This window comes from Letharia columbiana, assembly GCF_014066305.1.
Source record: "Letharia columbiana isolate WasteWater2 chromosome Unknown Sc0000011_s2, whole genome shotgun sequence".
Classification (NCBI taxonomy): domain Eukaryota; kingdom Fungi; phylum Ascomycota; class Lecanoromycetes; order Lecanorales; family Parmeliaceae; genus Letharia; species Letharia columbiana.
In genome coordinates this window covers 952,429-965,359 of record NW_023501049.1, presented here as the reverse complement: position 1 = coordinate 965,359, position 12,931 = coordinate 952,429, and the positions used below count along the sequence as shown (strand labels likewise).

Here is a 12,931-nt window from a genome sequence, read left to right as displayed (position 1 = left end):
TGCGATTACAACAATTCTATGATCATGTAAAGGTCTTTCAACGACGCTATTTACAAGTCTTGCAGTCTTCGTTTAGACGCTATTGACTGCTATCCAATAGCCCTTCAAGACAACAATAACAGCAGAACATCATAGCTACATCGAAATCTGACTCCCTCCAGGACCGTAAGGATAAAGTCAATCTCCGTCGCGCCTTTCCAACCTCCCTTTGCCCCTTTTGCACGAGTATTAATCAGATAGTAACATTGGGTTGTAAATGACAGGCGCAGAAACCCGGAAGCCACGAATACCACCGTCAAGTGATCGAATGAAGGGAGTATGCCAGCCGCGCAAAGACGTATGTTCCGAAGTCGAGTTTGTATGAGCGCCGTCTGGAGCAAGGCCAGGAGAAATATCCACAGACTCCAGTGATAATTTTCAGATCGATTTGGGATATCCCAGATCGTCTATCGATGAAAGGAGAAATGGGGTGAAGGTTTGAGTAGTGTCTTTCGATTCACATCATGAACCACCACCAATCTCAATACCGTCACCAGCCTCGAATGTCGAGGGATCGAAATTGAAATCCCCGTCGGTCGTTGTCAAGAACTGTTCGAAATCAAAGTTCTCAAGTATGTCCGGATTGTTGAGATCGCTGTTGAACGGCATGCTGTATGAATCCTATAGAAGAGCACGGATTAGATGGAGTTGAACGTGAGTTTAGGTGATTGAAGCTCTTACATCGACTCCTGCATCAAGACCGTTGAACCCGGACATTGCTGTATCCTGTTGCTGTGGAGCAAGCTGATCGGGAGCAGCCGAGGTCATGCCTGGCATCATATTGGCTGGACCTTGACCATCAGCCTTGGATGGCGCAAATGAGGCGGAATGCTGCGGTGTGACTGGGGTTGCAGGCGTAGGAGTAGGTGGTTGCTCAGCCTCAGAAGCTGGAGTGGGAGGCACACTGGCCGTTGAGTTCTTCTTCGTTGGCTTCTAAATTGTATACGTCAGAACAGTCCTCATGTTTACTGGGCTTCTCAAGAAAAAAGGAAGAAGAAAAAAGATTACCTTTCGTTCCCTCTCATTCTTCTTGCCCTTGGGGTTTGCTTTGCTTGTTGTTTGAGGAGTAGGGGGAGCTGTGGGAGAAGCTGGACGGCCATTTACAGTGGGATTGGGAACAGCCTGTGGTGGAGGCATCTCATTCCGCTGTTGCGGCGTTCCCATCTGTACGCCTTGCTGGGGTTGAGGCGCCTGGATCATCGGCGCTTGACCTGGAGGTCCCTGCTGCCAATTTCCATTCATCCTACCCCCATTCTGCGTTTTTGAAATTGCCACCATTTGTTCTGGGGTATAATTCTGTCCGTTGTTAAATTGAGGATGGGAGCTGGGTGGCGGTCGCATGCCACCGCCGTTCATGTGCGGATACATTTCTTGTTGCATTGGGTTGAAGGGCATCGCTGCAGGAGACCCTCGCATGCTTCCGTCAGGCATCGGTGACCCCGGCAATCCTGCAGTCTGCGGCATCTTCGGCGTACCTCGTCTCGCCTGGTCGCTCGGACCTGGTGATGGACCACCTCGACTTCCTGAGGGGGACATTCCTGGAGCAAAGCCCGGCGCACCGGGCATCCCACCCGGTCCGTCGGGCCTGCCACTACCGATCGTATCTTGCTCTTGCCGAGCCATGAGTAACCGTTTTTTGTTTTGTTGCTCGAGGAGCATCAGCTGCATTTGATAGTCTTGTAGTGCGTGGTTTCCTCCGGCCCCACCGTTTGGCGCCCCAGGTGGGACGCCACCTCGCATCTGCATCGCACCAGGATTGGCACCGCCGTAGTATTCCGGTCCTCCGACTCCTCCTAGGTCCATACCTGGAGGCATAAGAGGTGAGCCCTGATCTGACATACCACCAGCGTTTGACATACTCTGTTGACGCTGATTCTTTGCAAGGTTCTGGGCATACACTTGGATTGATTTTTGCTGGACAGCGGGGTTTTGCTGCTGGAAGGAGGCAAACTGGGAATCGGATAAATTACCTGGATTGATTCCATTGTTCATCAACAAATGGTTAGCATTGAGTGCCGAATCCCCTCCCATCATCTGCCCTGGCATTCCTGGTGGACCTCTACCATTTGGCATCATATGTTGTGCGCCGTTGAACTGGACGCCATCCATGCGTTGTCTCTTGTTGGGCGAAGGTGCATGGTCCCCAGCAGAAGGTGTGCGTGGTCTCTGTCCATTCATGTCCATGTCTGAGGGATCCCTACGCATTCCTTGCATCATACCCTGGCGCTGCATTTGGGCTATTTGTTGCGCAGTTCTGTAGAATACCCGTTAGAGCATAAATCTCGACAAGCTTCTTGTAGAGGAACAAAGGACAAGGACCATGACCCCTGGGAGATCTTCGACGGGTAGACTTACGGTTGAAATTGACCGCGGTTGTTCTCTAAAGCCTTCCGCTGCAAATTTCCATTTGTGGCATTGTTAAATCGCAGCATCTGCTGATAGCCTTCGAGCTGGCCAGGACCCATCCCAGGCATGGCCCGCAGCATTTGGGTTTGCTGCTCTGAGCGCATCCGGGCTTGTTGCTATGAGGTGGATTAATCGACGCAGAAGGGAGAGAGTGAGGAGCACGTACCTGAGTTTGTGTCACATACTGCGAGGCGTTGGCACTCCCCCGGGTGTTCTTTCGCTGCGCCCAAAATATGTCCCAGAACACCGCGAACCAGCTCGAGAGGAACGAGCCTCCTTGTCCATCACACAGGTGCTGAAAATCAGGAAGATCATCGGGTCTTTTCAGATCTATGCCATCTTTGGAATCTGTCTGCATGCTGTCGTTTGCGCCGTTGGTATTGTCATTCACAAGAGGGGGTTCAAATTCCACCCCGCTATCCTTCAGCGCCCTCGCCAATTCCCATTTGCCTTTAACACAAAAATAGCCGTATATGTAGGCGTTGAGTTTTGCTTCGTAGTTGTTGTCCTCATGATCATCGGGTATCCTGCTACCGACACCGTTGGGCCCATGATTTGGCATGGGCATGTTCCCGAGCGCACCGTTACCGGCGTTGAAGCCACCCATATTCATTTGATTCATATCGGTGAGGGAATTGCGGTAAGCTATCCCTCTAACGCGATGGGTTGCGACTTCGAGAAGAGTTTGAAGGATATCAGTGCCAAGGATTCATGAGTGGTGGGTTGAAGTCCGGGTGCCGAGTCGCACAAAGCTGACAGAAACTGGTGAGGGGAGCGGAGAGCGATGTAAGGTTCGTGATGATATCTGTACTTCCCCGGACTATGTTTCGGAGGCTTGACAGCCTCTAGAGACGGCAGCGGAAGTTTGGCGGTGCGCTTGAAGTGTAATCTTTCAGGTACTGCAAGAAGATCGATCTTGCTGCGGCAATTTGCGACCGTGGGCTAGCTGAAGCTGATACTGTGATAGCCACCCCCGGACAGCACTGAGAAGCAAGTGAGGTAAGCCAAAGCAAAAGAATGATGTGATCGCCAACACAGCTATCAGTATGTATTACCAGACACTCGGGATGTCTCGACTGTTACTGAGTGAGTGGCAGGTATAAGAGGTTCGTCTTTCGTCGGGGCGGGATCATGATTGAGGCGCCAATCCCCGCTAGCCTCATTACAGGCATGCCCTAACCCTACTTTATACGGCTCAACTTCGATGTTTTAATAACACCTCATCTACATGTACTGTGGTGCTTAACGCAATCAAGGTTTCTGCCAAGCCTGTGCAAGACGTCAAATAGGCATCGCTATAGGAGAAAGTGTAAGACGCAAAACGGATCTCCAAGCTTCTTCGACTCAGCAACACCGTTTTCAGACCGACGTACTGGATATGGAGTCTGCCGAGTCCTGGTGAAGAAGCATACAGTGTCTGTGTGACGTTCTAGAGTGTTCCAGATAGACGGCGGGTATCATTCGGAGCGGATGTTCGGGTTCAGTCCGGAGAGTCAAGGCCGAGCGGAGCCGAACATTTGCGTAGAAGAGACAGCCGTTAGCTGCAGTGCCTCTCATCAACTCACCGCTCCTACGGCCGTTGCAAGTAATGTCCAAGATTGGGGTAAGTGTCAAGAACATATGCGTCCGGCATCTTTGACTCGGTTTGAGGAACTCTGCCCGGGCTCGGAAAGCCGAATCACTACATGGCTCGGACTTGACTACGGCAAGTATAGATGTGTTTCATTCGTCGTCTGGCGGCATTTCATCTTCAACGTATCTCAACAGAGTGATACGCATCTCTGTAATATCGTTACCTCTCAGCACGTCGCTGACGTAGTGTGCTTCAACCTGCATTTGGACCTATCGTAAGTGTGAGCTTGGGGAACACAAATAGCGGTCAAAAGCATGACCGACCATCTCCAGCGCTCCTCTCAGTATACCACACAAGATGTTCGAGTACCACAGCTCATCTTGGGCACGTCCGTCGTCTGGTAGCTCGACAAAGTCCGCCAATGGGTTCTCTTCAAAAATCAACGAGAACTGTTTGTTATCGGCCGTCCAATTCGTCACCGTGGGTGTAATATTGAGGAAGATCTTAAATCCTACCTAGCAAGGCTTTAGCTTCAGATATTATTTGTAGCTAAGTGTCTCTCGAAAATCTGGGGAGCCCTTTTGCACACACTTTGGATATAGTCTCTGCAGTCTCTCTCAGGTTGGCACATCTTTGAGTACCAGACTTGGCGAAGAAGTCCTCAACCAGACGCATGCCGATGTTGTATCCCATTTTATCCAACTGTTTATTGACTTCCGCATAGTTGCTATCAAAGTCTGAGCAGAGCTGAGCTACCATCGTACCATAGGTTAAAGTAACGAGCTCGGCATTGACCTTATCCACTCGGGTCCTTCGTAGGGTCAGACTTTCGTCGAGGCTGGCGGACAGGTGTAGCGCAATGCGGAAAGAACAGAGGAGTGGATCAAGCTCCAGACAATGGACTTACTTCCATACCCTTTGGGACACTTAGTAATGCACGTCCTTAAGATGGTCGTGGTGGTACATACTCTTCTCCAACCCTTGCGGCTTTTGTTGATGCCATAGCCGCTCACTTATGTCAAGTCAGACCATCAAGGCGAAGTATCGGGATTTCTGATTCGGCAAAGTGGCTCTATGCAATAGTGTCACACTCTGAGAGCTGCCTTTTCAATGAAGAGCAAGAGAGAGAAAGAGCTGGGCTGACATCGAGCGCGGCTAGTCGCTAGCGCTAATGATTCTGCCTTATCAAAACCGTTTCCGCCAAGACAACGCTTCGAGTAACTCATTTTGGGATACGGAGTCAATCTAATCATGAAATCCGTCTAGCGATGTGCCGCAACCATTCAAGCAATTCAACATCCTCCTAATCGCCCCGTACTGACAACCACTACACCCAAAATGTCAGCAGCAAAGCGCCCTGCATCGAACTCCTTTGGGTCATCCCAAATGGTAGTGAAAAGGCAGAAGTCCAATACAGACATCAATGGCAAAGCCGTGGCAGTCACGAATGGTGGCTCTGGATCTGGGGCCCTCATCCAAGCTGTAAGCTTCCCACTTCCCAACAGCTGCAAAATACCGCTTGAACGTGTGCTGAACTGTCACGAAAAGAAGGCCGGCTGATGGATCGGTGTGCCTAGGTGCCACGCACAAGCGGACTACAGGCCCCCATAATGGAGCTCACCGGTCAGTATCTCCTCCCAGTTCCCGATCAACGCCCATATTGACAACCCCCAGGCCACTTCGGCGAAGTCTTCGCCGTCCGCTTCGACCCCTCCGGTCAATACATAGCTTCCGGCTCCATGGACCGGTCCATAATGCTCTGGCGCACCTATGGCTCCTGCGAAAATTATGGCATTCTAAACGGCCACAAAGGCGCCGTTCTCGACTTGCACTGGTCCCGCTCCTCCAGTAACGTTTTCTCCGCCTCTGCAGACACGACGCTCGCGTCTTGGGATCTGGAGACAGGGTTGCGAATACGGCGGCATGAGGGGCATGAGGAGATTGTCAATTGTCTTACCGCCTCGCCGAGAGGGGAAGAGATACTTATCTCGGGCTCCGATGATGGTTGTGTGGGGATCTGGGATCCCAGGGTGAAAAGAGCCGTGGATTTTATCGAAACGGATTTCCCCATCACCAGCGTCGCAGTCGCAGAGGCAGGAAATGAAATCTACACCGGCGGCATCGACTGCGATATCCTCGCCTACGACATCCGAAAAAAAGCAGTCGCATACCGCATGCCTGGTCATACCGACACCGTCACTTCCCTCTCCATCTCTCCAGATTCACAGTCTTTGCTGAGCTATTCCCATGACGGTTTAGCAAGGACGTGGGATGTCAGACCTTTCGCGCCTGTCGACCGAAGCTTGAAGTCCTTCGCAGGGGCGCCAGTCGGTGTGGAGAGGAATCTTGTGAGGGCGTGCTGGGATGGGAAGGGAGACAGGGTGGGGGTGGGCAGCGGTGATGGTACTGTCTGTGTTTGGGAAGCGAGGACAAGTAAGCTGGTCTATAAGTTGCCGGGGCACAGGGGGACGGTCAATGACGTGCGTTTTGCGCCTGGGGATGAGCCGATTAGTGAGTCTGCTCTTTCAGATCTGGCAGGAACTTCGCTAATGGGTGGCAGTTGTGAGCGGCTCCTCAGATCGAAATTTAATACTCGGAGAATTGGGGACCTAGCATTGATTAAAAGTGTTGTCAACTTGACATCCATGCCTGTTCTATGCAGTAGAAAATCCCCAACTTCGCCAGCTCCTGATGCCTTGAGTAACGCCCATCGTCCCTTTACCTCCATCGCTGCCGACTCCGCAACCTTTCCGAAGCGTTTTCGGAGTAGCTGACATTCAGGCTTGCTCCTCAACCACGCCTCAATGCAATCTCGCCATCCTAACGGTACCACCTCTCGAGAGCACCGTCCCCGCCGCCCTTCTCTCCGCAAGCAACGGCAACGGAGCCGCCACCGGCTCAGGCTCCAGTACACCCTCGACTGACGCAGGTGTCGGAGTCAGCATTGCTTCTTCAAGGTAGGTAATGGAGTTGCTAGACAGGTCTCAGGAGTAGAAGGGTCTTCTCGCTCCCGAAACATGTCTTGCGACTCAACCTCAATACCACATGGGAACGATCGGGTCGGAAACAAACGTACCGCGGTCATCAAACACACCCTCCGTCCGATCATGGGAAGTATAGCTAGGTGGTCGATGCCCAGTCCCGGCAAAGATCATCTCTCTCGCTTCTTGCTGCACATCATTGTTGTCTCCGACTGCTTGCCAGTGGATGAGGTTTGGGTCGGCGCGCTACAGTGAGGCAAGTCAGCATACCTTCAAGCCAACCAGTTAAGAGGACCAGAGTAGACGTACCACACTGCTCCTCCATAGACCATAAGCCGGCGGTGGCGGTGGCAGTGCTTCGTCTATATCCTCCTCCTCAACCCTGCGATTATCATCATGCAACCCCAACTCTTCATCTCTCGCCAACACAACCGGAATTGGCTGTCTGGGCTGCGCGAATCCGGCTTCTTCATCACCATTGAGCGGTGACTGACATTTGCGAGCGCGAGCGAAGCGCATTCGGGGTTCGAAGGCCAGCATGCAGAGACGGATCAGGTAGTGGCAGAAGAAGATGGTGAGGACAAGGATGAAGAAGATGAAGAGCCCATGGAAGGTGGCGCCGCGGAGGGATTCAGATATTGCAAGGGCGAGGTCTGTAGGTTGTTAGTGGAAGCTTCGCATGTGGGCAGCATGCGCTGGGACGAGGGTGGAAGGACTTACATGTTGTCAGAACGATGGTCAACAAGGTGCCGAAGAAAAGACAACCGATTATCTTCTGCCTCATCTTCGAATCCTTGATCTGCGGAAAGCAAAGCCGCTCGTTCTTCGCAGGCGCTCGTCTTGACTTCTGCTGATGACGTCTCTTGCTGCAACGCTCACGAGGCGCGGAGCCCAGTTCTGCACGCAGCCTTTCCAGATAGACCTCGTGTCTTGAGTCAGATCCGTATGTGGGTTGCCTGGGGCCATAGGTTGGCGAATGTACTGGATCTATCAGTCCGCGAGTTGAGGGATACGATCTTATGCCAGGCGCATGGCGTTGGTGTCCTCGCTCAGCTGCAGCGAAACAATAGGTGCTGGTGTGCGAGGTCTTCCTGGTATGAATGGGAGGTCTCCTACCACTATTGTCACGGACCGAAGAGCCGTGAAGCCATCCGGAAAGCCGAGAGCCACGAGGAATGCGCTGAGTGGCGATGAACCGATCCATCCTTGAATGCTGACCTGGAGCGAGAGAAGGCGTTGCTGAAGGTTCTTTCTTTAAGATCGCATTGCAACGTTCCGGCTCTGGGAAGGCCTCTTGGATCACGACAGACGGGCTCGCAAACGGACTTGAGCGCACATTGATCGAAGTCACGACCTTGATCCGCATGATATAGACCTTCCCGTCCCACTGTTGATAAACAACTCGTGTGAAGATTCAGAGACGCGTCTCTAGAGACGTGAACTGCTTTTTGGTATAGACATTAGACTACGGCCTTGTCGCAACGCGGCGATCCGGACACGTCGCTCTCGTCCAACGAGATGCGCTGCAGCGTCGCTTGCTGATCGGACTGAAACGAGCATCAATCGGGTATTTAACGATTGGATGCGGTGATGATTAGATTATAGATTTGTAGGCTGAACGACGTGCGAACAAATTGACTGGCCAGCCAGCAAGCAATTATCTTCGACGGATGAAACGCTGTTCCAGCAGCGAAGAAAGACAAGGTAAGAAAAAGTGTGTTAAGAGAGCGCAGCAGAAAAGGAGACAACAAGAGGACGACAGGTATAAAAGCCTCGACCTGCAAAGGCAGGGGGCCAGACGTCGCTTTGCGAGGCAATATTTGTCGCAGAAAATCATCTCTGTTTTCCATCATTTGTTACAGGAGGAGTTTAATACCTACTACGGTACCTATGTCTGTGAGCTCGGAGTCAGCGAACAAGCCTGATACGCTGCTGACATCCAATGCGCTTCTGCAAAAATCGGTTATAATTGTCTATTTCAGGATTAGGCGCAACCTGAAACGTCGCTTCGTAGCCAATCGCAACGTAAGGCTGATGAAGTCTTTTACTTGAAAAAAATACATTTATGAGTTATAGAAGAACACGTACAAAGCACCAGAAGGCCAACCCCAATGGCTCAGGGGACGCCCAACCCCAACCAACCGAATAAGGCCCGCCCAAGGACCAGGCACCACGATTTCAAGGAGCACGCACATGCGAAGTCGAAAACACCAGCAAAAAAAGACGAAGGCCAAAACCACAAAACAAGAGCACCCCTCAGAGCGGGGTAGCATTTGAAAAGGCGAACGAGAACCCAAAACAGACAGTCTACGAAGTACCAAACAGCCAAACCAACAACCGAGACAGCAATAGGAAAAGATTACCATACAAGCACCAGGCAACAGCCGGGAGCAAACAGACACCACACGCCAGCGACAGCCGGCCCGACATCCTCCCCACCACCGGAGGAACCCCAGACCACCACAATACCGAAACAAGGCCAAGCACCATATAACAACAAAGAATCATGAAACTACAAACGAGACAGCAACAAACATAGAGAAACACCGAGCGAGAAACCACGATAATCAAAAATAAAAGACACACACCACAAAAACCCAGACGGCCAGGAGGCAAGACGAAACATCATGGCCAAATGAAGAGGCGAACAGACTGAAAAACAAGTAGACCAAAAAAGGGCACGCAGAACACCAAAACGAGGCCTCCACCCAAAAAGGACAAACATCACACCAAAACAAGCCACGCAACAAAAGGGTCAGAACGAGAACGCCAACACGCAAGCCGACAAGGAGCAGGCTGGTCGGCGGAAAAAAGGGTAGACAAGGGTTCATTAATCATCGAATAGCACCCCAGAAAAAAAACACAGAAAAGGCCAGTTATCGGGAACTACATAGTTTGCGCACAACAACAGAGACGAAGCAACGACGAAAACAGCACCGTCGACGCAGCCCAAAAGGATCACCAAAACGGAAATGCCAGGGACATCATCAAAAAAGCACGACCGACACCCAAATGCCCGGTTTGCAGGGACCCGAGGCTTGGAACAAGGTAGATACAAAAAAGAAACGAGAAAGAATGGCGAACAAGGACTTCTTCACGATCGACAACGAAGGAGGCACGGCTAGTTACAAAAAGCGATCAATCAAGCAACACTTCAGAATGCGTCCAATCGTGGGCGAAATGAGGAATTTTCCCGAGGCTAGCATCCACGCGCGATAGGCCAGCAGGCAGAGGTAGGATAGTCAGCAGGGGAGGAACAGAGGGCCGACCTCAAAAGAACTACACACCGAATCCCAGCCGAGGGAAGGAGGACTCCACATCACCAACAAGGGCCCGCCAAAAAAGACGCTATCCAAAGTAGAGACGAAGCCAAACGATATGAGACGATAGCGGCAGAAATTAACAACCAGGACGACAGAAGCCCCTAAGTCAAAAGGGAAAAAATCGGTCCCCGTCAATGGAACAAAAGAGACAATCCGGTCCATCGACGACCAAAAAAGAAACAATCAGAAGGGAGCGGACCTAGACTGGGCACGAGTAACAAACAACAATAACACCGAGAAAGGAGCACACCCCAGTCAGCTATTAATACTCAATATAACACAAGGAAATCCAAAACGCAGGAGAACCTCGATAACGAAAAACAGACACGATAAGTAGCAATCAAAAGCCCAAAAACACCAACACAAACACGTCGAACCCCGAAGGAAGATCAACTAACACCCCTACCATAACAACACACGAGTGTGCTTCTATATCAACAAAGAATATCACCAAAGCAAGTACCCATCATATACCACCGACCCACACTCTAACATCAAGTCCGAAAAAATAGAATTATACGCAACACAACATCTACAATCCCGGCGACCAACAAACAGACGGACTTAACGAATATAGAGACGCTTCGAAGCTAAGGAAACGAACAGACATACTAGGCGACTTCAATCTTTATTACACGATGTGGGGACTAGCCGTATCGATGAGAGAGCGAAGAACTAATATTCATAGCGGAAGAATTCGCTATGGAACAAGCATCCAGTAGAAACGGAACATAAAAAAAACGTCAAACAACAATAGATTACTATTCGCCACCCAGCACTAACAACAAATGTCATTAACTGCAATACGGAAATGATTTCGAAAGCGGATCACACCTCCCAATTCTATAAAGCTGAGCGGCCGATGGAGTTAGCACCAACGACACGCCGAAACTTAACAAACAGACGCCGAGGCCAGAGACACCCAGAGCTATGGCACGAAAGGCCACTAACCCCAGAAGAATAAAAAAACCCACAACGAGCACGATTATCAAGTAGCAACTATTATGACTCTATTTAAGCGGCCATAAAGGAGTCCACTCGGTTATCAGGTTGTCGCCATGGTCTAGACCGAATTCACCCCAGAATGTAAGGAAGAAAAGGCGTTGCAAATCCTAAAAGAAGCTGGAAAACGCCTCGGAAAGCAAGAAAAGTATAAAGTCGCTAAGAATTTCAAAAACAACCTAATTAAAGAACTACCAGAAAGGCGTTTAGAGAGTTCAGGTAGAGGCGGAGTCGCCGTAAAGATGAAAAAACTAAGTGGCAAAAACAACTTAAACACAGGCGTATCTCCCTCCGCTATTTAACAAAATAAAAGAATACAACGAACCAGGCCCGAAGGCAGACTTCTTAGAGAACGTTCTCTACTACCGGTACAGGCGGATTTAGATAATATCAGCGTCGACACGGCGACCCACAAGCCTACCTAAAGCACGATCACCGTAAATAAGATAAGAAAGGCTATAACGCAGGCACCATCAAAGAAGCACCGGGGAGACGCGATCCCCAACCCAATTCTCAAGGAGATCCTGAACCATTACTCCCTCATCTACATAGAATATTCAATACATCATAACGAACGGCTACTGCCCAGAGCACTTAGGACATCGATAACAATTGTCCTTCCGAAGCCGGCAAGAACCACCGATTCCTAAAGGATACCGGCCAAAGCCACTTAACACCATAGGAAAGACAATAAAGTTTATTCTTACTAGGAGAATAGCGTATCTTACGGAGACACATAAACCCCACCGGCCACACACATAGAAGGCCGTAGATTACGGCATAGAACACGGCACCACTACCTTCTAGAAAGATATATTAGGCCTGGAACTCTAACAAAGTAGCCACGATGTTACTGCTAGACGTTTCAGGTCATATAATAAAGTCTCTCATCCTCGACTGCTTTATAACCTCCGAAAGCGAAAAACGATAGAGAGTAGTTAATAGAATCGTTCCTATCCAATAGGACAACAGTACTAAAAACAAGCGAACACCCACACCAAAGACTCCCATAGCAACCGGAATTCCTTAAGGACACCGCTGTCGCCCATACTTACCTCTCACAACTCAGATCTCATTGATGAATATAACAGTCGCGCCGACTTAGGAACGGTAGCCACCGACTTCAAGACAACATAGGCCTTCACAGGGGAGACCCACCGAGGAAAACATAACGCACCCGCAAAACCACGACGAAGTTTATATAAAGTGAGCGTACGACACGGATCGGAGTTTAATCCCAGCAAGTATCAACTACTGCACCTCAATAAAAACAGAGATTCAGCTTAGACCACCCCACAACTCAACGAGAGACAATACATTAAGGCGAGACGCTTGTCCGCTATCTAGAGTCGAAATCGACCAAACCTATAAAGCCACCACAACAAGAGATTCGGCAAACTACCAAAAGCATCGGGCACTAACGAGGATACCGATCGACGTAGGATAACAACACAAGACATGAGACAGCTCTATCAGGCGATAATTATCCCACAAATAACGTACCGCTACTCAGCATAATACCAGCCCGAAAACACTCCGGCCACAACAAAACTCACCTCTCATCGCTACAAAGGATTCAATCTCAGACAGAGAAAAGATAACTGAGT

The 12,931-nt window shown here is 50.2% G+C and overlaps 4 protein-coding genes across 4 annotated transcripts; 1 reads left to right on the top strand and 3 right to left on the bottom strand.

Annotated features, from left to right (window-relative positions):
• Positions 1-501: 501 nt before the first annotated feature.
• On the bottom strand, positions 502-3,067 carry HO173_004459 (uncharacterized protein; the record flags this gene model as incomplete). Its single annotated transcript, XM_037306383.1, has 5 exons — positions 502-660; positions 721-972; positions 1,048-2,293; positions 2,395-2,561; positions 2,612-3,067. The coding sequence occupies 5 exons, from the start codon at positions 3,065-3,067 to the stop codon at positions 502-504; spliced, it is 2,280 nt and encodes a 759-aa protein (XP_037166893.1).
• Positions 3,068-4,167: 1,100 nt separating this feature from the next.
• Positions 4,168-5,021, bottom strand: HO173_004458 (uncharacterized protein; the record flags this gene model as incomplete). Its single annotated transcript, XM_037306382.1, has 5 exons — positions 4,168-4,287; positions 4,342-4,533; positions 4,610-4,829; positions 4,926-4,934; positions 4,987-5,021. 5 exons carry the CDS (start codon positions 5,019-5,021, stop codon positions 4,168-4,170), a joined length of 576 nt encoding a protein of 191 aa, XP_037166892.1.
• Positions 5,022-5,356: 335 nt separating this feature from the next.
• HO173_004457 (uncharacterized protein) lies at positions 5,357-6,792 on the top strand (the record flags this gene model as incomplete). The annotated part of the gene is made up of 3 exons (XM_037306381.1): positions 5,357-5,500; positions 5,596-5,641; positions 5,693-6,792. 3 exons carry the CDS (start codon positions 5,357-5,359, stop codon positions 6,790-6,792), a joined length of 1,290 nt encoding a protein of 429 aa, XP_037166891.1.
• A 27-nt stretch (positions 6,793-6,819) lies between these two features.
• Positions 6,820-8,365, bottom strand: HO173_004456 (uncharacterized protein; the record flags this gene model as incomplete). Its single annotated transcript, XM_037306380.1, has 4 exons — positions 6,820-6,938; positions 7,095-7,245; positions 7,309-7,652; positions 7,720-8,365. The coding sequence occupies 4 exons, from the start codon at positions 8,363-8,365 to the stop codon at positions 6,820-6,822; spliced, it is 1,260 nt and encodes a 419-aa protein (XP_037166890.1).
• Between the last annotated feature and the right edge of the window lie 4,566 nt (positions 8,366-12,931).